This window comes from Phaethon aethereus (genome assembly GCF_964289735.1).
Source record: "Phaethon aethereus genome assembly, chromosome: Z".
In the NCBI taxonomy this organism is placed as follows: Eukaryota; Metazoa; Chordata; class Aves; order Phaethontiformes; family Phaethontidae; genus Phaethon; species Phaethon aethereus.
This window is the reverse complement of record NC_138577.1, coordinates 13,435,978-13,460,837: the sequence shown is the minus strand read 5'-3', so window position 1 is coordinate 13,460,837 and position 24,860 is coordinate 13,435,978. Positions and strand designations below refer to the sequence as shown.

Sequence of the window (24,860 nt, the reverse complement as noted above, 5' to 3'; positions counted from 1 at the left end):
CGGGGAAAGGAGCGAGGACCCAAACAGGGGGGCGCGGGCAAGAACGCCCAGGTCCTCCGGCGGCGGGGTGGCAGCCAGTGGGCTGCAAGTCACCGGCGGCGGAGAAAAGGCAGCACCAAAAAAAAAAAAAGATATAGGGTCGGGGGTCGTTAGCGGGCAGGCTCAGATCCCGGCGTGGGGGGAACGGAGCCGGGCGGTTCCCCGCCGCCATTTTCTCCCTCACTCAAATCCTCTTTGCCCCCCCAACATGGCAGCTTTTCCTCGACAGCGGCTCCTCCTCCTGCCCCAGGCCCGCTCCACAGCGGGGCATCCCCCCAGCAGGGCACAACAGGCACTCGAGGAACAGGGGAAGCCTCGCCACGGCTGCCCAGCGCGCCTCCCCCGCGCCGGCAGGCACGTGCCGATGCCCCGGCAGCCGCCGACGGGGGACAGAAAAAATGGCGGCAGCCTTAAGTGGGGCGCGAGGGGGGAACCCCAATACTCACGTCGTGCTCCGCGCGCTGCTACCCCACGAGAGGAACGGAAGTGACACACCGCGGAATCCCCGCCCCTGCTGTGTACCACGTGGAGGGGCGGGGAGGTGCTTAAAGGGGACGCGTCCCTTTGTTACTCGTTTTCGTTGATCTCGCCTCAGGGGGCGGGGCGGCAGCGCTCGTCTTCCCCGGGGCCGGTCGCTGTATCTATCGCCAGCCAAGCACCAAGGAGGGCAGAAACACGCCCTCCGACAGGAACTCTGTGTGGCTGAGGGCAGAGCCCTGCTCGCTCCGCGGCCCAGCCTGGAGGCGGCACCCCTCGGGGCTGTGGCCCCGCTGAGGCGAGGTGCCGCCGGAGTCAGGCCATCACCAGCCGCCTGCCTTCCGCTGACGGGCTGCGGGGGGAGCGGGAGGGGACGGCGGCGGGAGGAGGGCCCTTAGTGCCCTGTTAAGGGAGGAAGGCTTGAAAAGGAAAGAGAAAAATCCGTAAATGGCTGTTTTCTTTCGCACGCCGCAGCGGTTCCTCGATCTCGTTCGAAGCCGCCCGGCCAGCAGCCGTGCCCGAGGAAGCGCCGTGAGGCCGCGGCTTTGCATACCGAAACCGCAGCGCTAGGCAGCAGCTGAGGCGTTGTTCAGGAAAGCGCCGGTTCCCTTTTCGCTCACCGGGCGTCTGGGGTTTCCTTTTCTTCCCGAGGGCTTTACGGCTGGTGGGGCGGGTGAGCTTGAGAGCACGCATCTTGGCAGTCACTGTGGGTCAAGCGCACATCTGAAGGGCTGGAGACTGAAAGTTAAAACAATCTCTGCTCCCCTTCTAAACACCTACTTTCTAAAAGCCCTCCAAGCAAAAAGAACCCTTCAAAACATGACCTGACAATCTTGCCTGTTTCCTGTAGCACGTTGACACCAGAAAGCCCTGCATCCTGAAATGCCCTGCTAATGCTGTCTACCATGTTAGGACTTGAAGAGATGCGACAGGCTTAGTTCATCTACACAAGTATGCAACAGCTTCTGAGATAAACCGAAATGACATCTCTTTGGAGGGGAGTTGGGGAAAGGATCCGTTGCCCACATCTTTGTGAAAGGAGAAGACTTTTAGCAGCCTTTCTAAATGGCAGTAGATGAAGCATGCTGCCAGAGCACTAGTGGTTTCACGTTGTGCCTTCCTGTGTTACTTATTTGACCCTGCACTTCCATTCAGTTTATGATCAGATTTATTGATGTTAAAATATTCTCGTAGTCAATGCAACTTCACACAAGACTAACAGCCTGGTATGGTTTGTTTATTAGTGTTTGCACCAACGGGTCGTTGTGGTAGGTTGACCCTGGCTCAAACAGGGTCACAAGAGCCAGGTGCCCAAAAAAGCTGCTCTATCACTCCCCTCCTCAGCTGGACAGAGGAGAGAAAATACAAGAAGCAGCTCATGGGTTGAGATAAGTACAGGGAGAGATCATTCAGCAAGTACTGTCATGGGCAAAAGAGACTTGACTTGGGGAAAAATTAATCTGATTTATTACGAATCAAATCAGAGTAGGATAATGAGAACTAAACCCAAATCTTAAAACACCTTCCCCTCACTCCTCCCTTCTTCCCCAGGCTCAAATTCACTCCCAATTTTCTCTACCTCCTCACCCTGACCAGCGCAGGGGGACAGGGAATGGAGGCTGTGGTCAGTTGATCACACATTGTCTCTATCGCTTCTTCCTCCTCAGGGGGAGGACTCCTCACACTCTTCCCCGGCTCCAGTGTGGGGTCCCTCCCACGGGAGACAGTCCCCCACAAACTTCTCCAACGTGAGTTTTTCCCACAGGCTGCAGTTCTTCAGAAACTGCTCCATCCTGGGTCCCTGCCACAGGGTGCAGTCCTTCAGGAACAGACTGCTCCAAAGTGGGTCCCCCATGGGGTCACAGGTCTTGCCAGGAGCCTGTTGCAGTGTGGACCTCCCATGTGGTCACAGCCTCCTTCGGGCATCCCACTGCTCCGGCGTGGGGCCCTCCCCAGGCTGCAGGTGGAGATCTGCTCCAGCATGGAGCTCCATGGGCCGCAGGGGCACAGCTGGCCTCACCATGGGCTTCACCCCGGGCTGCCGGGGAACCTCTGCTCTGGCGCCTGGAGCACCTCCTGCCCCTCCTTCTTCGTTGACCTTGGTGTCTTGCAGAGTTGCTTCTCTCACATATTTTCACTTCTCTCTCTGGCTGCAATTGCTGTTGCACAGCTACTTTTCCCCCTTCTTAACTCTGCTCTCCCAGAGGCACTACCACCGTTGCTGTTGGACTCAGCCTTGGCCAGCAGCGAGTCCGTCTTGGAGGCAGCTGGCACTGGCTCTGTTGGACATCAGGGGAAGCTTCTTTCAGATTCGCCTCCCCACTACCAAAACCTTGTCACATAAACCCAATACAGTCATGTAGTTGTGCTGTAAGCATGTCAGGATGCCAGTGCTTCAGATACCCATTTTCAGTTTAGTTTAGTTCTTTTCTCACTATTACTACCTCCAGACCTGTTCTTTTGTTACCATGACAATGCAAGCTTTTCATAAAAAGTGCCAGGAAACTATCAGAAATAGGAAGCGAACTCCAGTCCCAGTCCTAGCTTCCAGATAAAGCTATTATTGATACCAGTGGAGTGGGGTGGTGGGTGATCAGCCTCTCCAGTTTCAAGAACAAATACCTCTTAACAAAGTGTTGAAAATGAAAAGTCTTGGGCTTTTTTTAAATTCCAGAAATCCCTATTATTAACATGGGCAAGAAGGATAAACATTGTGTTTCAAGATGGGATAGTCCCCCAAAGTCAGCAGGAGCAGATGCAAGTCCTAAGCAGTGTTTCTGAAAGAAATCCTTCAGGGAGGTGGGCAAAGATATTTTTAGAAGGGATCCATGAGGTCTGTACAGCCAACACCATGAATTGAGGTAAACTGGCTAGCCAGTTTTTCACTTTAATAGCAGGAAAACAGGAAGTTAATACCAGAAATTAGAAGTGCACTCTTTCAACAAATTCTTGGAAATTAGCCTTTTCATGATGTTGCTATATATGTTGCAAAACAAAAATAGAAAAATACACAGTTATATATTGGACACAGTTACAATACACAAAAATATACATGCCTGACCTTTGGAAAATAAAACTATGGTTGTTTATACAAAAACAAAGCACATTAAATAACATGCATGCAAATATAGTAATTGTCACCACTGTGCAAATATCAGGCTTGTCAAGCTGTATAACTGTGGAAGATGAAAAAATGATCTTTTAATACTTAATGCCTAACTGCAACAAAAAAAAAAGAAAATACTTATTTTACAGAAGATAGTTTCCACATGTGGAATATTAGTTTGAAAAAGCATAGCCATTCTTTTCAAGGCTTTTATTACCTTTTCATATTAGGATAGTAATGGCAGCTCAGGTCTTTGTAATCCCTATCTGCTTTGCTTTCTTATAGGTCAACATCTCATACACAAAGAATGGTAAGGTTTTAGCAGCATTGCATTCAAATCAACAATTCTTTATGCACTTTTAATCAAGTCCTTCAGCCTTGAAATAAATCAAAATGACTAAAAGAAAGATATTTTTCTGCTGGATCTTAATGAGTTAGCTTCTCCCACCTGCAACATTTCCTCCAAAGCAAACACCAAGTTTATTTTTACAGCTGAATTCCCAAATAACAGGTCAGTGAGGGGAAGTGAGGGTTTGCTACAACTGGGGAGTTCATGTTCTGTTTTCTAGTAATGATATGTTTCTTTGAGAATTATTCTGATGGTTGAGTGTAGTCGCTGTTTGATCTTTTTGGTAGATTACTCTTATTATATGTTATTCTATTTAAAAAGAAGAAAGAAGATACTAAGAAAAGATGCTGGCTTTAGAAAAGGGGGGAAGAAGCCTTAATTTTTCCAAGGTAAATTTCTTCTGTTACCTTCTGAGTCACCTATCTCCCTAAGGGGTATAGTTCACTTTCTGAGCTCTTAAAAGAGATTTTTGTAATGGGTTTGTTCCCTCATCAGACACTTTCCTCCTGTAGCTGCCTTAAAAGGTCTTAAATTCTTCTAGTTACTGCCTGATTGCTTCATTTCCTATCACACATGTCTTTGAGAAGAATGTTGAAGCTTTTCCTTCAAAGTGAAATTTTAGCATGCAGGTTTAAATGCAAATGCTGAAAAATACAGGCTGATGCTTCTGATCACAGAGCAATAGAATCACTAACTGCAGTTGTTGACTCCTCTAGTTACAAATCATATTGCTGGTAGGAAACACATCTTGGAGCAAGCAGAATGAGGGACAGCTCTTTCAAGTTTTAGTATTCAGTACTTACTAGTTTAAAAGGTGGATGAAGAAATTGACTGAGGAAGGGAAGGTTATCCTATAATATGGACGCTCATTTCATTAAAGTGTCAGGAAAGAAAGAGTAAGGGATACAGCCAGGCAGTATTTTTGCTTGCATACTGTAACTGGTTCGTTTCTCATGTGCATATGATTTGTAATTTGAATTTGCATTAACACTTGCACAATTTTGTGTTATGCTTGAGTTTGGGTGGTTGGGTTTTTTATGTTGCAATTTGATATTCTAAACACTGATAACTTCCATTTGTGGTTTAATAAATTACTTTTATTTATTCTATTAACACTTCTGTGGTTACGGTCACTGTTCAATGTCTAAACCCTGCTGTTAAAAGGCAATACTTTTTTGCTTTAATCACTTAAAACCTTGGTTTTTAAGTGATAAAAACATCTGGTTCTTGTCTTCACTGCTCTTAAAAATAAGAAAGTAGATAAACTGATGAATGTCTTGTCTCTGCGTAGATAATCTGAAATAATCTCCAGGTGAGAAAACAACATTGGACTCCTTATACTGATTTTAAACCTTTTCCTATCTAGGGCTTTTACAAAGAGAGCACTAAGTATTAAATTACCTTTTCAGGAAATAAAAATGCTGCTTTTGTTAACATGGTTTGTACTCTACTGTGTAGGAAAGCTTTAATCCTCTGCTACATCTGCCCTCTGGTGGTCACACAATGGCCAGCTCAGAGTCTGTTTTTAAATAAACTGGAAGGTTGCCTCTGAGAAATCTTACCACTATGTGCTACCAACAAAAAAAACCCAACCAAACAAACAAAAAAATTCTATGTTTGCTCACTTTTAGTGGCTTACAGAGAAGGTGCAAAAGATTGAGGGTTCTCCGCATTGTGTTTATACTACAGTTTTGCAGTTCTGTGGTCGCAGCAGCGACATGCGTCTTGGACATTAAAATAAAATAGTAGGATTGGTGACACTGCATGTTGTATGGTGCTTTCTTCTTCTCGCCATGTGTTGGAGATCTTTCATATAGATGAAATGAAGGTCAAAGATTTGTTTTTCTGAATGCTAGCTTGCCGTTTGTGTCTGTGGTATTGTTAGATGCATTGAACTTTGCACAAATAGAGTAGCTGTACTATTTAATCCCAAAGTAAAGTTTTGCATTCCAGTGTATGTTTTCATTCTGGAAATTCTTGGCTATTCTGTAATCTTAATAGGAAGAGAGATGGAGGAGTTTCTTTTTCCTATTAAAAAAAAAAAGTTTTGAACGTTTCACTAAAGCTTTTCTGCCTTTCTCCCTCTGCCACGTGATTTGCACTTTATCACTCCATTTGTTTTCTTTCCAGTTAAGGATGAAGAAATCAGTAAAGTCCAAAATGCCCTAAAGGATCTAATCTAAATTTACTACTGTTTCATTTTGAAGCGAATCTGATACACATGTCTGAAAGATGCAATCTTGTTTTATAACCCAGCCGAGGTTTTTTAAGTATAGACTATGAATTTGATCCTGCGAGCTAGTAGTAACATAAATAGATGTTATGTAATGGTTCACAAAGTCACCAGGAAGCATCAGGTTCTTACTAAGAAACTGCTGAGGGAAAGACTTGTATAATACCACTGGAGTTTTTTTCCAAGAAAATGGGAAACCCTTTTGGGTTTTTTTTGTTTGTTTGGTTGGGTTTTTTGCCACATTTAGTAAGTGTGACTTCTCATAAAGTATGTTCTAATCTTTTTAAAGTGATATATGCACTCAAGATTCAATATGCCAAATTCACCCAGAAAAGTAATCTGAAACTTCTGCTGAAATTGCAGCTGAATCAGGTTGCCAAACAGCAGCTTATGCTCAGACATGCAGGACTAAAATCACAAGATATAGAGTGGAACAGTTGAATTAGAACTACTAGAAATTATGTGGATAGAATAAATTATGAAACCTAAGACAGAAATCTGTATCGTGAATAAGAAAGCTTTTTTTTTTTTCCTTTCAGCTTGCGGAGTCAAAGCTTGAAAAGATGGTCAATATTTCAAGTTTACCTCATCAGTGAAGAAGGAACAGGCAGTTGCAGGCATATGCACTTGCAAAATATAGGTTTAGTGCTACAGTGTTAAAAGGTCTGTGAATGTCTGTGTGTTTATATAGATGCTTATATTTTTAATGAAATGTGTATTGAACACTGTGTATTTGTCACTATATTGGAAGGTTTATAACTGAAAAAAACTTGAAAGACAGTGGAACAAAGAAAACTTCCATTTCCTTTTTGTCGAAGTACTGTGATCTAGTGGTCCAATTATGAACAATTTTTAATAAAAATGAGAAGAGACTATAGCTATCTCTCACTTTTGTATCCTGAGTCCACTGAGGTTCTTATGGCAGAGGTCATGCCCTGTAAGTTCTTCTATAGAAGATTTGTGTAGAGCCCTCTCATGAAATATTATTGTAGGTAACATCAGGATCAGGGCTTTTGTTTTTATAAGCAATAGCTATTAAATGTCTTCACCCAATAGCTGCTTTCTTCACAGAAAAGCACTCTGAGTGGAAGTGCACCACAGAGGTTGGAAATTCATTCCTTTTCCCATACAGGTCCCTTTTCCTATTGTGCTTGATCAGGATAAGAAAGAACAAGAGGTACAGTACTATTAAATGCCTAAAACTAATAAAAATTACCAACAAATTATGTTCAGTGAATTGGCAAGTATGTCTTAAGTAGCTATACTTCATAGGCAGCTGCAATAACGTAAGCTTTAGATGAGAAATTACTTTTCTCTTCTCATTTCTTTTATGAACAACAATCTCTTTGTTGAAGTCTTCTTGCCTAAGATGACCGCAGGTACTGTGGGATAAAGGACATCCCTGCTTTTGTGAGAACGGTGGGGGGTCCCAAGCAGGAGTATCTTGAGTGGGTGTGGCTTACAGAAAACAAATACTTCTACAATGATCACTTTTAATTAATCCAGAAATGTTTTATAAGTCTTAATTAGTTTATGAAAAATGCACACCACGCGCAGACAAAGTACACCAATGGCATGCAAGTATTTGAGGATTTAAGTTTTGTTTTGTTCAGAGCTTTGAGAAGCATCCACTGCTCAGAGGGAAGGATTGCCAACAGGTGGAACAGAGTCAAGGGGAACAGATGCAAATTCAGTCACTGCACTGGCTGCAATGTGCTGCCCAACAGTTTTTAGGAGCAATCCGAAGGATTGCTTGGTGCCTAGAAACTTGCTGCTGCACTGCGGGTGCGTAGAAACTTCAGATGAGTGGGCCCCACATATGCGAGGCTTTACCTCATATGAGCAACAAGTGCATGGGAACTACTGCAGAATGAGTTTGTGGAGTGTGTCGGCTGTGGCACCTTGGGGACAGGCCAGACAACATGCACATGATTTTAGTTGGACGACAGCAACGTTGCTCTTGATGTGTGCACTTTGTGGTGCTGCAGCTGGGGGTCAAGGTGAATCTAAAATGGGTTTCAAGCTAGCCAAGTCCTAGGTCTCGCTGTGAAGTCTGCAATCATGCACGGGCTGCAGCTGCTGTGTTCTGTGGGGCCTTGCAAGGGTGCCCATTAGGTACCTGCTGTCTATGTCAGGCTTCAGCTGGTGATGTCCTTGCGTGGGAAAGCCGGTAAATACTGATGCATGCGGTATGCTCGTGGGGACAAACACCAGTATGTGGCAGATGTGGTGGTGACCCACTTCACCTGCACGTCTGTTACTGGAGGTACCTACTGCGCTCTGTTGTGCCTTTGGAGGCAAGAACGAGAAACCGACCCTATGGTTGCAATATGAGTCCACAGGCAGGGGTGTAGTGTCGGTGCAGAGCACGGGATAATGGAAGGAAGATGAGGACAGGCGGCCGGTGCACCCACCGCTCCCCGGGGAGCGGTTCTCCGTCGCGCCTGGGCCTCAGGGACGGTGACTACAGCTCCCAAGAACCTTTGCACATCCCGCGCACGCGCACAAAGAAACCCCCGCGCCTCAAGGCGCCTCGGCGGCATTTAGCGCAACCTTCTGCGGGCAGGGGTAGGGGGCGTGGCCGCAGGCCGGCCTACAACTCCCAGCGGCCCCCTGAACATCCCGCGCGTGCGCACGGCGCCGGCCCGGGCGCACTCGCCGTTGTCGCCGTAGGTGGGTGGGTGGGGGGAAGGGAGCGAGCGCGGCGGTGAGGAGGAGGAGGAGGAGGAGGAGGAGGAGGAGGAGGAGGAGGGAGGGGGGGGGTGAGAGTTGAGAGTTCAGCTGCCGCTGTCGCTGCCAGGTCGGACTCATGATTCCCATATGCCCGGTAGTTTCTTTCACCTATGGTAAGTAACGGCGCTCGGTCTGTATGTGTGTCTGTGCGTGCAGGGGGGGGCGGCGGGGAGGCGGAGGGGGAGGGGATGCGGCCCGCGCGCGGGGCGGGGGACGGGGGACGGGGGGGGTGTTGTCCTGAGACGCTGTGTCTGACCTGGCGCTCGTGCGCTCTTTCTGTTCTCTTGTGTCTGTCTGTCCCCGTCTCTTCCTTCCCCCTCCTCCTCCGCCTCCTCTCTTCCTCCTCCTGCCGGGCCTCCTGTCATGGCCCCGACCGCCGCCGCTGCCTCCGCCTCTCGGTTATCGTCGCCACAGTGCCCAGCCGGCTGGGAGAAGATGCCAAAATGGCCACCGGCAACTACTTTGGATTCACCCATAGCGGGGCTGCTGCCCAGTATAGGTAACCACCGCGACCGCTCCCTGCCCTGCCCCGCCCTCTGTCCGGGCCCGCAGCCCCCGCTCCTCTCTGCGCCTCCGGCCCCCTGGTCCTGGCCGGGATCTCCCCGCCCCCTCGGGGTGAGGGCCCGGGACTGCTCCTATCCCCGCCCGATGCGGGGGCCTCTTCTGCACCCAGCTCCTCCGGGATGGTTGTGCCTGGGCCCCTTCTGCTGGTCTGTCCCGCCCGCGGGTGTGTTTTCTTATCGTCCTGGTGAGGGCCTCCCTGTATCCCCAGTGGTGTGAGGATGGGGAGGTGGAGCTGGGCACCGCGGAGGAGGAGAATCAGCGGCAGCATCAGGTCCCAAGGCCCTTAAATTAAAATGGCTACTTGCAGGCACCACCACCAGCCAATTACCGTCTGCCGCCCCTGGGCAATTCTCCTCCTTTAGCTTCAGAGAAGATGGGTCTTGCTCCCCAAGTCTTTCCCCCGCTTATGTCAGCATGGGAGGACAGAATCCTTTTTAACACAGGTTAGAATTATGTCAATCCAACCTAAGGGAGACTGGATGTATAAGGGAAGAGCTGAAGCATCAGAAAATGCAGGGGACTTCATTCCATTGAAGCAGTGTTATAATCAGTGTTAGTAACAGAGTAGAGAAGGTACTTTCAGGGCCAGGCACCTTTTAAAAAGATTTCCTACCTTGATATCTAAGACTAGGAGCAGGTCTTCTAGTGGGGCTCAGGGACCTGTTACTATACATCTTGTATAGACATACTCCCACAAGTCTTTGTACCTTTCTAGTTTCTGTGCGTCCAAACTGTGTATCGGAGTGTTAAAAAGTAACTGGTAGCATCTATTATCTCACGTGTTCTGAAATCAGATTACTTAATTTGGCAAAAAGCAGATACAGTGAGGAACATCTTCAAATTTTTGGCTTGTATTGGAGTAGCACCTTAAAGTCCACATTTGAATCTGCATTATTTGTTTCATAAATCTGTGGTAAAAACCTTCCTTGAGTCCTAAGTCTTGGTTAGTGAGAAAACCAGAAGGATAAAGCAAATATATGAGGGGTTATTAACAAATGAATACAGATGTATGTTACTGTTAATTAGCTAATAAAAATTGCATACCTGACATAGTTTCAGGAATATGCAGTTTTATGGAGGTCTTTGAATGACTCAAAGTCTATTCTTTCTATCTGTGTTTTCCTGGAAATGGACATAAAGTACCTTAAATTTCATTTACTGCAACGTTTAATACTTAAAGGAGAGGATTAACTTAGCTCATCTTCTAGTTCTTTTAAGATTTGGTGCCTACAGTATGTTTATATTTTACTTGACAGTTACAGTGAAATGTGAAACTGGGTTGTCATGGGGTGTGAAGGAGTTTCTGAACAGGAATTTTTTTTTGTACGTAAACAAATTATCTTTAAGTGAATAATAAACTGAGATCCATATGTTTGCAGTTTTGAAGTAGAGATAAATTTTAAAAATTACTATTTCTTTTATTGTGGAGCTGAGGTGGTCTCTAGACTTGCGAACCTGAACAGCTCATCTGAACTTTCCTTTTAAATTGCAATATAAAAACATAATTGGAATAACATTGAAGTTCAGAACTTGTTTTCATAGTTAATTTTAAATGTCTTCTTGAGAAAATGAAAAAACTGATTGAAAGAAGCCTTTTCTTTTGCTGTTGCAAGTGCAAGGTACTATTTAATTTGCTATCAGTAAAATACTCTACATTCTGTAGATGTTTTGTATATTTACTACATCTGAAAGTGAAGATACACAGCAATCAAAGTTAAAGCAGTCCTTTCATAAGAATGAATTTAGTATTTTGAACAGAAAACACAGGAGTCACTTAAAATGTCTAAAAGGCAGTTTACCTTCATGAATCAGACTTGACAGGTCCTTAGCAGCTTGTTTAGAATGCTACAAAATGTATATTGCACTCCAGTATATTTGAGAAAGAGAAGCTGGTGGCAGGGGAGGATAAAGATTTAATACTGGAACAAGTCCTCTAAGACTGTTACTAGTATTTGAAGTAACAGTTTGTAGAGTAATAAAATTCTTTCATTCTTAGAAACCAGCATAATATAGCCACAAATGCGTGTTTATCTGCATAGTTAATACATAGGTGAGCCTCATAAACCTACCAAAAACATTTCCTGGCCACAGGACTAATCCATGGATTTTTTTTAAAAAGTTGCTCAAAATAGCACATTGTTTTAGGAGGGCAAATCAGATACTTGAAATTGAAGACCTTAGTTCTTTGATACATGCTGTTTAGAAGTCCTAGTGCTGATGTTTTTACAGCAAGTAGCAAAAAATTTCATTATAAAAACACTACTGGTCACACTTTTGGGGGTTCTTTCTTGACAAAATAGCTGTAAAAATTCTGATGTATAAAAATTCTCAACCTGTGTTGACTGTGCCTGACAGTTGCATTGTTCTTTAAATGCCTTTCAGTAGCACCCAGTATGATCTTCATAATTTTTCCAGGAGCTGAGGTGAGACTAACAGGTCTGTAATTTCCTGGGTCTTCTCTCACACCCTTGTAAATCAGAATAACACTGGCTAGCTTGCAGTCAGCAGGGACGTCCCCAGATTCCCAAGACCTTTAGTAAGTGATTGAGAGGGGTCCTGCTGTAACATCCACCAGCTCCTTCAGTATTTGGTGATGAGTCCTGTCACGCCCCATGGACTTGTGAACATTCAGCTAATACAACTGGTCCCTTTACAATTTCAGTGTCCACAAATGGAAAGTTGCTGTTCCTGTTGTTGTGTTCCTCCCACTTACAGGACTTGAAGGAGAAAATCTGCTGTACTAACTGAGTGGTATTTGAAAGGTGCTTGTAATGAAGGTTTTCTTTAGGTTTTTCTTCTAGACCTGTTGGAGACCAATATAAACTCTCTTGGAATTCCAGTTTCTCAATGCAAATTAGAATATTGTATTTTTAATATTAGTGAAGAGAGAACATATTAGAACTGTTGAATTTGAGGAAATAGCTTCTTAAAATTGAAGCAACAAACAACTGAAAAGACGATGAAAAGACGATTTCTATGTTACTGGCATAGAAATCACTATGTCTTCCTGTGCTTTTAATTTTTGTGTGGCCATGGCGGATCATTCAAACACACTCTTATCCTTCACATGAAAGATAAATTGAAATTTGTCCAAGGAATATAGTCTTAACGTTAAATACAGATATTTGAAGCAGTTATAAAGGCCAGATTGGTAGCTGCTTAGATGTTAGATCTTGGATTTAGGAAATTCATGTGTAGTGTGTGCAGGAGTTGATAACGTATTTACTGTTGTAACGGTGTAGGCAGTATAGTTCCCTGAATTTACTAGATAAGAAAGAGGATAGATATCTGTCTCTAGTTCATAAATGCTAGTTTTCAGATAACACATTTGAAATCTTAACTCATTTCATATTTAATCAAAGGTAGCAGAAGAGCTAAGTACACTTTAAACCTGTAAATAATGGATGAGAAGCATTCTTGTTCCTTTCAGTGTTGTCACTGCATAAAACTTCCTGCTGCCCCACTCATTCAAAATTCTTTGTGTGCACTACCTGGTAATAATATCATTACTTAATGAGAGAATCACTAGGTTATGCAAATAACAATACAGGAAATTTCTCTGAATGTTGCAATACCTTTACAGATTTGTTCTTTCTGCTAGTGGTGGTATTAGGGCCCTAAGGTTATAAACCTGTGTGCAGTGCAGACTTCATCTGTTACTTATTTAAGTAACTATTAATCGAAGAGCCTGAAATAAATGTGGAATTTGGTGATACTAGTCCTCTTTTCTGTGTGTATATGCTGTGTAGGTCACCTGAACCACTGTGTGTCTATCCAGTTTAAAATGAACAGCCTAAAATTGGCTTGTCTTTCATGTGTAAAAAATATTAGCATTGTTTATTTGGTGCTGGAGAGAGGCATAGTTATTCTTTTACTCTAAAGTTGGCTGATTGAAATGTGGGGATGCTGGTGGAGAGATGGGGGCATTGAGAAATGTTTGGACAGAGAAGCATGCAAATATGGTAGTCTCATTTCGTTGACCTTGTGTTAAGATTTTGGTTTCTGTTAAGATGATAAAGAATCTTTAAGTGTCTGAGTTTCATCTTAGTGATACTCATGCTGTGTCCCTGCTGTAATGAGACAGGACACAGATGGGAGATTCTTGGATAGTTAAGAGTGATTTGTTAGCTTTGAATTGCCTTCATGTAGCGTGAATATTGGTAAGTGTGGTGAGCCTTCACAGGTAAAGGCAATTCTAGCAGTTAAGGTCCAGAGCAGACCACGGTGCCTTTGAGTTTAGGTTAAGATGCAATCTTCTAGGCAGCCGTATGGAGGTGAACTCTTGCAATTGTAGCTGGACTGGAATTCAAGTGCAGTGTGTGATGTTACAGCATATTTGAGGCTGGTGCAGAACAGCAAAGGAAGGTGAAATGCTGCAGATGCATGTTGGCTATTGAGAATTGTTTGGGGGTGGAATGTTTTTCTCACATTTGGTAGTAATGATAATTAACTTTAATTTTGTCTTCTGTTTCAGCCCCAGTTACCTCAAGTTGCGCCAGGGGAGGTATAGATTGGATATTAGGAAAAATTTCTTCACTGAGAGGCTGGTCAGACATTGGAACAGGCTGCCCAGGGAGGTGGTGGAGTCGCCATCTCTGGAAATGGTCAAAAAACGTGTGGATGTGGTGCTTCAGGACATGGTTTAGGGAACATGGTGGCGCTGAATGGTTGGACTTGATGATCTTGAAGGTCCTTTCCAACCTAGTGATTCTGTGATTCTTCAACTAGATCCTAGTCTCAGAACTGTTCAGTCCCTTAGAGACATTAAGGTTGTAATTCACACAGGCCTACTAGCCCAAGCTTAAAATACCACTAAACATAATTCAGGCTTGAACTGGTGGACAAGAGGAAGATAAGCACAATGCTGAGTAGGACTTATGGCTTATTCTGAAGTGAAAATGTGCTACTAGACTTAAACTTGTGTTAGGAAAAGCATTTATTAATCTCACAGTATTGTGGTATAGGCACCCTATTTGAAAATGGATGGGGAGTGAAAGTAATCATAGTTTTATCATGAGCTTACCTATATCATAGTATAACAACTCCACATGCTTTCTTTCAGTGAATTTTGTGCCCATGCTATCTTGAGTTGTATCACATCTTAAAGCATATGCATTTTTATCAAACAAGACTTCACTGAATATGATAGAGCTACATGGTTCTGATTCTCTCTTGTTCAACCAGTGTTAGTCTTAAGTGCTCTCCTGAACGTGCTGTTCTAGCTTGTTTAATGTACACAAGAAGCCTTCAGTAAGCTATTGCTGTTTATAAAAAGATTTTGATAGACTTATTTTCCAGTCAGTGAGGTCCCACTCTCAAAGGAGGTATGCCAACATTAGAAAGGCAATAAGGTGCTCTGGGTTTGTTAACATGGGCTGCATGCCAGTATTCCAGTTGAATAATGATGGGGAGACAGAGGAGGTGATGATGGGGAAGAAAGTTGCCTCACTACTCAGAGGGTCCTTTGTCATGTTTAGGAGGGAAGTCTGCGAACTAGCTAAAATTTGCAGCTCATGTCTTTAGGAACCAAGCACTAGGGGAAGCTTTTCTCTTAATGGTATAGTTATGTCCTTTGTAGTTGTATCCTCAAAATGGATTGATGGTTGTAGGCTTAACTCTGGGGTGTTAAACTATGTGTAAAATTTGTCTGCTACTAAAATGCAACAATGGTAGGTTAAAATAGTCGCATTATTGGTACTAGAAAAGTAGTAACTTAAGGCAGGAAGTATAGAATGTTTTAAGAATGTAATACAATTTTCCATACCAGTGAAGTTTCTTTCCTTTCATAGACAATTTGCCAGATTTAGAAATTTTTCTGTTTAAATCTTCACCCTCAGCAAGTTTTCTGATGAAACAAAACTGGGAGGCGTAGCTGATATGCCACCCAGAGGGTTGCGCTGCCATCCAGAGAGACCTCAACATTCTGGAGAAATGGGATGACAGGAATGCGAAGTCCTGCTCCTGGGAAGGAGCAACCCCTTGCCCCAATATATGCTGGGGGTCACCCAGCTGGAAAGCAGCTTGGCACAAAAGGACTTGGGGGTCCTGGTGGACACCCAAGTTGAACATGAGCCAGCAATATGTCACAGAATCACAGAATCACTAGGTTGGAAAGGACCTTTAAGATCATCAAGTCCAACCATTAATCCAGCGCCACCATGTCCCCTAAACCATGTCCTGAAGCGCCACATCCACACGTTTTTTGAACACTTCCAGGGATGGCGACTCCACCACCTCCCTGGGCAGCCTGTTCCAATGCCTGACCACCCTCTCAGTGAAGAAATTTTTCCTAATATCCAATCTAAACCTCCCCTGGTGCAACTTGAGGCCATTTCCTCTTGTCCTATCACTAGTTACTTGGGAGAAGAGACCAACACCCTCGTCACCACAACCCCCTTTCAGGTAGTTGTAGAGAGCGATAAGGTTTCCTCTCAGCCTCCTCTTCTCCAGACTAAACAACCCCAGTTCCCTCAGCCGCTCCTCATAAGACTTGTGCTCCAGACTCCTCACCAGCTTCGTTGCCCTTCTCTGGACACGCTCCAGCACCTCAACATCCTTCTTGTAGTGAGGGGCCCAAAACTGGACACAGTATTCAAGGTGCGGCCTCCCCAGTGCTGAGTACAGGGGCACAATCACTTCCCTACTCCTGCTGGCCACACTATTGCTGATACAGGCCAGGACGCTGTTGGCCTTCTTGGCCACCTGGGCACACTGCCGGCTCATGTTCAGCCAGCTGTCAACCAGCACCCCCAGGTCCCTTTCCACTGGGCTGCTCTCTAGCCACACCTCCCCAAGCCTGTAGCGTTGCATGGGGTTGTTGTGGCCAAAGTGCAGGACCCTGCACTTGGCCTTATTAAACCTCATACAGTTGATCTCTGCCCATCGATCCAGCCTGTCCAGATCCCTCTGCAGAGCCTTCCTGCCCTCCAGCAGATCAACACTCCCACCCAACTTGGTGTCATCTGCAAACTTACTGAGGGAGCACTCAATTCCCTCATCCAGATCATGAATAAAGATATTGAATAAGACCGGCCCCAGAACCGAGCCCTGGGGAACACCGATTGTGACCGGCCGCCAGCTGGATTTAACGCCGTTCACCACAACTCTCTGGGCTCGGCCATCCAGCCAGTTCCTCACCCAAAATGTCCTGCAATGTCCTTGCAGCAAAGGCAACGAATGGCATCCTGGGCTGCATTAGACAAAGTATTGCCAGCAGGCTGGCAGGGGGTGATCCTTCCTGTGTAACTCAGCATTGGTGAGGCCATACCTGGAGTCATGTGTCCAGTTTTGGGCTCCCCCATACAAGAGAGACATGGACATACTGGAAAGAGTTGAACAATGGGCCACAAAGATGATGAAAGGACTGCAGCATCTCTTGTATGAGGAAAGGCTGAGAGAGCTGGGACTGCCTAGCCTAGGAAAGACAGGGCTGAGGGAGGGATCTTTTTCATGTATGTAAATACCTGAAGGAAGGGTGCCAAGAGGACGGAGCCAGGCTCTTTTCAGTGGTGCTCAGTGACAGGACCAGAGGCAATGGGCACAAACCAGAACATAGGAGGTTCCCTCTGAACATCAGGAAACACTGTTTTACTGGGAGGATGACTGAGCCCTGGCACAGGTTGCCCAGGGAAGTTGTGGAGTCTCCATCCTTGGAGATACTTAAAAGCTGTCTGGACATGGTCCTGGGTGACTGGTACTAGGTAGCCTTGCTTGAGTGGGACTGGACTCTAAGATGACCTCCAGAGGTCTCTTCCAACCTCAGACATTCTTTGAATCTGTGATTTTGACAAGTAAAATGCTGGTGCTTTTTCAGGCAGACATAATATGTCAAACTCAGTTCTTTTTGTCTTGCATGTTATGATTGTGAAGATGGCTGTTGACTAGACTTGAATAAAATCAATGTTTTGATAATGAAGAAAGCCATATAGGCAATGAGCTATCCATTGTGTGCAGCTGAGAAAAGGGAGGTAGATACAGAGCATATATTACGTCACTGTTGCAGATACTTGCAATTGTCATGTACAGTGCGGAAAAGATTACAGAATTTGATTGGATTTAAATCAGGTCGTGAAACTAAATGCGGAGATTAACAAAGCAGTAAGGGTTACTGAAAACACAGGGGCATCCATCTTTGAGGTGAGTTACTGATAGTATATGGTTTAGTTACCTAGCATAAATCTGTATTTTTTGTTTGCAATGAAGTGATGCAAGGATGTTTTTAGAAACAAGAAAGAGGAAGGGAATCTCAAAATTGCTACAAAGAACTGTCTTTTTTAGGCTGTGTGTAGTTAAACCATAGAATACATTACTAGGAGCTGCTGAAATTTAACAGAATTGAAGAGGGGATTGCACATTTGCCTGCCTTCAGGCCTGTGTTTGGATTCTTAGTGAATTGCATTACAAACAACGTTTTGTAACAAAATTCACAAAATTGTAATAATAGGAAATAACAATTTTCATTGAAGTTCCAAAAAGATATATTCAGTCTTCATCAAAATTTTATGCCCATAGTGAGTGACAGGCTCTAGAAAAACAGAAGTCACTTCTAAAGTGCAACTTACTGCAGTGTGATACTTAATTTTACCATTTTATGTTGTTCATTGTCAAGTATGTTTAGGAGGAAGAAAGCTCACTTGATTGTTGGGGGGGGGGGGGGTGTTATTATTATTTTGTTTTCACTTAGCCCAGCTTCCATTAACACACCTGAAATTTCATCTGACTAGTTGTTCAGTAATGCCTCTTCTTAGCTTCCTATTGGAAGAAGCCACAGATTGTAATGCTGCTTTCAGTTTTTGTAGAATTAGGTCATACTTATTTCAGTCTTCCTATCCCTGAAAGAAAAACTGCAAAACTGTATTTTTTGCTCTTCTGCTACTAATAGAATACTATGAAACTTTGAGAAATCTGGGAGTTAGGTCTCATGAAATATGGTTTCCTTAATTCTAAAATGTTCAAACGTTCTTAATAGTTAGAGTTCAAGAAATAAGTCTTAATTAGTGGATTTTTTGTAGTTCAAGATATTTGTATTTTAAAAGTTACCTTAAGAGTAGCTTAAATGTTGTTCTAAGCTAGCCTGAAAATCGCTTCTTTAAATGAAAAAAAAAAACCTGCAAGAAATACGTTTTAGAAGTTGTAATTTTTGAGGCAGCTGGTAGTTTGGGTAGAGACAAAATTGTTTTTAGTCCTGACCTTAATTCTATATCAAAATCGCACTCTTCAGAAAACTAAGCAAAAAAAGAAAAGATGTTCTTTTCCTCTGGGAAGAGAGTTTTCAGTGTTCGGCACTAAACAGAGATGGAATAGCAGCAGTATTAATGTATCTGTGGTGGTTGTTAGTACAGAGGTGCACTGTAGATCAGCATTTTTGTTCTTCTTTGGCTTACATGCAGTTGAATTACAATTAATTTTTGGTTTTAAATTAAATCAGTCAGTGTGATGAAAAACAAGGCTTATAGGGAACCTTTTATGTGCTTCCTTTATACATACCTTTTACGTGATATATATCTTATATGGAAATAGACTGCCTTTTCCTGAAAGTGTATTCCTCTGACAATAATTGCCAAAAATACCTTATTAAGTTTTTTTAATGCATTGATTACTCCACAAGTATCTTGATGTGGAAAATAAAATACTTACAGTCTTAAGTAATCTGAGGCTATTGCCTCGCAAAATAGATAGGACCATATCAAAGTATTGTACTTACTTGATCTTGTTAACATGCAAAAAATTAATAAAGCTTTCTACTTCCAATGTACTTTTTTACAAAAAAAGCCTCAACACTTTTTTACTAGGAAAGGCCAATAGCTGGAAATGAAAAGGACACAAAGAAAGTGTTCTACAGAAGAGAATTCAATATTTGTTTCTTAATTGCTCTTAATTCTCTGTCATTCTTAGGCTAATATATCACAGGGAATCCAGACTTTCTATCAGTGTTGCTATATAAAAGTAACTACAAAATGAGGTTCTGTATTAGATCTAACAGTTGTAAGTTCTCGTCTAAGCTTTTTTGTGGAAGGATGTTGCTTATTTATAAACCTATATTATATAGCTATTTAAGTTAGACAAACCTGTGTGGTTTTGGAACTGGAGAACAATGCCTTGCTAAGCGGACGCCAATATTTCATGAATTACCATTGATCGGCAATTTCTGCCTCCTAGCCAACTTCTGACTTAGTAATTTTAAGTATACTGCCAGCTTTTTTTCCACTTTGAAAGTCCATATTTCTTTTTCAACATCAAAAACACTGCTAATTTCCTTGTTGAAGATCTTTGTGCAGTTCAGGAAATTTTAGTTTTTAATTACTTCTTGAATATTCTGTTTTTTGACAAGGAGACTAAAAATTACTAACAGAAATATGAGATTAATCCAGTTATTTTAATAACTAATACGGAGTAGTGATGGCTAACACTTTCTGTTTTCAGAGCTTGTTCTCAGGGTGTGGACTTTTTGTTGCTGATGTTTTAATACAGCTTGTACAAATGTAAATGTTCAGGCTGGAATTTTCCTGCCTAAGTAATCTACCTAGAATTATGCTTTTTTTAAAAGCTACACTAGAGCTTAGTTGATTTTTGTGGTGTAGAATTGGGCAGGGAGGGATCTTCATAACTCTTTGATGCCTCAGTGTTTTGGAGTGGAGACTTTACAAAGAGAAAAAAATTTTTGTGTGTTATACTGTTTCAGCATCACAGTTCTGAGTGTACACAGTGGTATCAAATGTTGATACCATAAAAGCAGCTGCAGTGTTAGTCTTACGTCCAGCTTGCCAAGTACCAGAACAAAACCAGCATTGGAAAACATACTTTCACGTAGTGAAAGGAGTTTCATACACCAGACAGCAATGTGGACAAGGCCAATTTTTGCTGTGGCCTTGCTCTGGGATCAAGTCTGCAAGATTGTGAGCCAGGCCCCTAACCCTCCAGAACATTAAATTGACATGGAATTGGAGAGTAGTATGGAGAAAGATACATGGTCACAGCTCAGTGCAGTCAGTCTTACCTAGGAGGTTTAATAACATAGTGGTATTTCATAATACGTATCACTTGTTCTGATGCTTATGCATCAGAAAATTTAGTATTTCCCATCTTCAATATTAGTAGAAACTAGAATGGGTGTAACTCAAAGATTTGAATCAAAGGTGCTGTGGTGGGTTGACCCTAGCTGGACGCCAGGTGCCCACTGAAGCTGCTCTATCACTCCCCTCCTCAACTGGACAGGAGAGAGAAAATACAACAAGAAGCTCGTGGGTCGAGATGAGGACAGGGAGAGATCATGCAGCAAGTACTGTCATGGGCAAAACAGACTCAACTTGGGGAAAAATTAACCTGATTTATTACGAATCAAATCAGAGTAGGATAATGAGAACTAAACCCAAATCTTAAAACACCTTCCCCTCACTCCTCCCTTCTTCCCCAGGCTCAACTTCACTCCCAATTTTCTCTACCTCCTCACCCTGACCAGCACAGGGGGACAGGGAATGGGGGCTGTGGTCAGTTGATCACACATTGTCTCTGTCGCCCCTTCCTCCTCAGGGGGAGGACTCCTCACACTCTTCTCCTGCTCCAGTGTGGGGTCCCCCCCACGGGAGACAGTCCCCCACAAACTTCTCCAACGTGAGTTTTTCCCACAGGCTGCAGTTCTTCAGAAACTGCTCCATCCTGGGTCCCTGCCACAGGGTGCAGTCCTTCAGGAACAGACTGCTCCAGCCTGGGCTCCTCTCTTCATGGGGTCACAGGTCCTGCCAGGATGCTGCTCCAGCGTGGGCTTCCCACGGGGTCACAGCCTCCTTTGGGCATCCCCCTGCTCTGGCATGGGGTCCTCCGGGCTGCAGGTGGAGATCTGCTCCAGCATGGAGCTCCATGGGCTGCAGGGGCACAGCTGGCCTCACCATGGGCTTGACCAGGGGCTGCAGGGGAATCTGCTGTGACACCTGGAGCCCCTCCTGCCCCTCCTTCTGCACTGACCTTGGTGTCTGCAGAGTTGTTCCTCTTGCATATTCTCGCTCTTCTCTCTGGCCGCAATTGCTGTTGTGCGAGTTATTTTTTTCCCCTTCTTAACTTTGTTACCCCAGAGGCGCCACCACCGTCACTGATGGGCTTGGCCTTGGCCAGCAGTGGGTCCATCTTGGAGCCAGCTGGCACTGGCTCTGTTGGACATAGGGGAAGCTTCTAGCAGTTTCCCACAGAAGCCACCCCTGCAGCCCCCCTCCCCACTACCAAAACCTTGTCACGCAAACCCAATACAGGTGTTTTACAAAAATTACTTTTCTCACGTACTGTAATACAATAATTGTGAATAAAGAATTAAGTAACCTCAAGATTGAGAGAATTAGGTGGGATGTGGAAGATGAGAGCAAGCTACTTATACACTGGGGTGTAAAACTTTTTAACAGAATCAAGCTTATTTGGAAGGACGAAGCAAAAGAGCATGTGGAAATAGGGATAGGCATGTAGTGGCTTAGGGCAGGTAGGGAGAGACAAAACATATTAGATAAGGTGCTGGAAATGACCTGTAGTTGACTGAAACACTGGAGCAGAACAATTGAGTGCAACAGGTAGACTGTAAACTCGCTCTGACTGGGACAGTGAAGACACAGTGAAATAGAAATGTGAGCTGGAAGATGAGCATTGAAGGACGTGTTTTATTCCTAGAAAACAGCTATGATTATTTTATAGAATATTAGGATTATTAAATTAAAGGCAGCTTAGTAGGAAAGCACTGTTGTTGTTATGATCAGCTAAAGAAATAGGTCTGGTATGAGTAAAATACTTTCTTTTTGAATGAAAATTTCTGGCAGAGGCGATAATATTACAGCAATACGGCAGAGTATGATTTGAAGCTGCCGAGTCTTTCACTCACAACTTTTTAAATCAAAGAATGATGTTTATTTTGATATTAAATTAAAACACTGTAAGAATTGTAATATGAAATTACATTGAATTGAATGGTCACAAACTGGGTATGCCTTCTGTAAATGTTGGTCTAGAACTCATTTGCTTTTGTAACAGAGGCTTTTACAAATTGAGGAAAAAATTCTGGACGGGGTGCTCAAACACTGGAACAGGTTGTCTAGAGCAGTCTTGCAGTCTTCATTCTTGGAGGTGATCAGAACCTGACTAGCTGAAGCCCTGGGAAACCTAATGTTACTTCGAAATTAGCTGTACTTTGAGCACTGGGTCAGAACAGATGACCTCCAAATCTTTGTTTCAACCTACATTATTCTGTGGTTTGGTTGTTTTTTTTTTTTAAGCTCCACCTAGTTAATAAGGCCAGTTGGACTAGTATCTTTTCATATGAAGAGAGCTGGAATTCCTTGAACTCAAAGATGCTAATAAGGATCTAAGAATTTATTTTGCTGAAGAACAGAATTGATCTACAAAGAAAACTTGCTAAGTTATCAGGTCAATGAATTACCTTCTCTGTCTGCTGTATTTCAATACCTGTTTGCATGTCCTTAGCCCATAGAACCTACAGACTAATTTGGTTCAACTTTTTCCCTCTGTGTTGGGGGATTAAGCTAAACTGAATGACTTCCTTTGTTGTGGTGAAGAACACGTGCGATTTGTTACCATAGCTCAGCTGACATACTGTATTTCATTGTTGCTCTAATAGCTTGATCATGTGCCTAAATCTTTTGGAGTCTTATTTATTGGGACTAAGTTGAAATACTTGATGTGGTGCAATATAGAAAATTATTACTTAAGGTAGAGATCAGTAAAAGAATTGTAGAGAAGGAGCTGGTAGAGGTGGTTAGTAGAGTTAGAGTGATTATCAAATACGAATAATTGCAGTGCAATTCCCTAGGGATTGCTTCTGAGTCTTACTTAGTATTTGTATTAGTATGATATGTCATGATATTTGACGCAAGGAAAATATTGTCAGTACACAGGTAACTTTACAAGAAGCTGTTCTGAGGAAGCTAGACTTTTCGGAAAGAAAGTACTGCCTGGAGCAGAGCGGGTAGCCCAGCTGAAACTTTATCTGAAATTATGCATACAGTTCTTGCCACCTGTAGTCAAGACAGAAGAACAGATAATACTATGATAGGTAAACAGATGAACTGCAAGAAAGATCAGTGGAATAGGGAGTCTGACAAAATAATCTACGAGGAGGTAAGTTCAACTCAGCAAAATGATGAGGCACTAATCACCAAACAAGGATAAAAACTCCTCTAAGTTAAAGGAAGAAGTTGGCACAAAAACCTTTTATGTAAATTAATTACATGAAAATGTCTGGTCATCTTAATGTTAGAAGATTTTCAGTAAGATCATGGGGAGAAAAAGGAATGTCATAAATTTAGAAAAGATTTTGTGAATTTGTGTAACAATGTAACATAACTTTTAAAAAGGAAGATATGGCCAATTCTAGAGTATTTTTCTTGCAGTCTTGCAAACTTGATCACTAGCTCTGTAAGGTTTTGCAGAAGCAAGGGAAACAGCTAAAGTAAACATGGTCATAGAACTATATTGGCCTTAGAAATCAAATGACTAGGACTGTTAATTCTATACCATGCTAAGGAATTTCAGTACAAAAATGACACACAAGAAATGAAACTGTCTGTACCAGAATCTTGCTGACAGTAGTCTTGCTGATAACGAACATAATCTCTTTACAATAGTAAATACTGAAAACGATCAGGTGGCTTTAATCATATATATTCTGAGAAAAAAAGCATTTTCTTTGATAAACTGGCTGGTACTGTTACTTCATGGTGTGTTGTGAGCACTGTATTGTATTTTGTAATAATAACTTCAGCACAATTTCATGAAACCTGGAAGAGCAAAGTTAATGCTTCCTAGACAGGTCCCTGTCTTTCTTGTCCTCCCATTTTTTTTCCCTGCTTCCCTACGTATGACTTATGTGGGTTCGTGTATTGTAAGCGCCAACGTTTCTAACATTTCTACCGCATTAGAAAATGAGCCCAGCAAAAAAAATTCTTACAATTTTCTGCTAGATTAATGAGTTACATCAGTGGACTGAATAGCTTGACAAGTAGCAGAACTAGCACCAGGGATGGAATAGGATGGCAGAGCCAGGTTTGATATATGGAAGGAGGGAAGAGTAAGAGTGCGGATAGGGTGGAGCAAGACTTTTCCTTGTTGGCAGTGTTGGACTGCTGTTATGTTCAACTGCAGTCTGAGTTAAACAGTCTGCTGTTTTCTCAGTTTAATGTGGTTTTAGTAGGTATATATGATAATGGTATATATGATAATTACCTCAGAATTTGTGAATATTTTACACTTCTGTACTGTTAGTTATGTAGATAATGGCAGCCTAATTTTATAGACTGTCATAAAACAGTCTTCCTGAATTTTCTGGTGGAGACCAATGTCTCACCTTAAACTGACAAAACAGGGAATAT

General features: G+C 43.0%; 1 protein-coding gene across 1 annotated transcript in view; it reads left to right on the top strand.

The window, feature by feature from the left end:
• Positions 1-9,013: 9,013 nt before the first annotated feature.
• Positions 9,014-24,860, top strand: part of ZFR (zinc finger RNA binding protein) — a gene marked incomplete at its 5' end in the record, with an annotated part of 46,245 nt that continues 30,398 nt past the window's right edge. Inside the window, 2 exons of the mRNA XM_082013120.1 lie at positions 9,014-9,050; positions 9,352-9,436. Coding sequence (XP_081869246.1) covers positions 9,014-9,050; positions 9,352-9,436 — 122 coding nt within the window. The remainder of the gene's footprint in view (positions 9,051-9,351; positions 9,437-24,860) is intronic.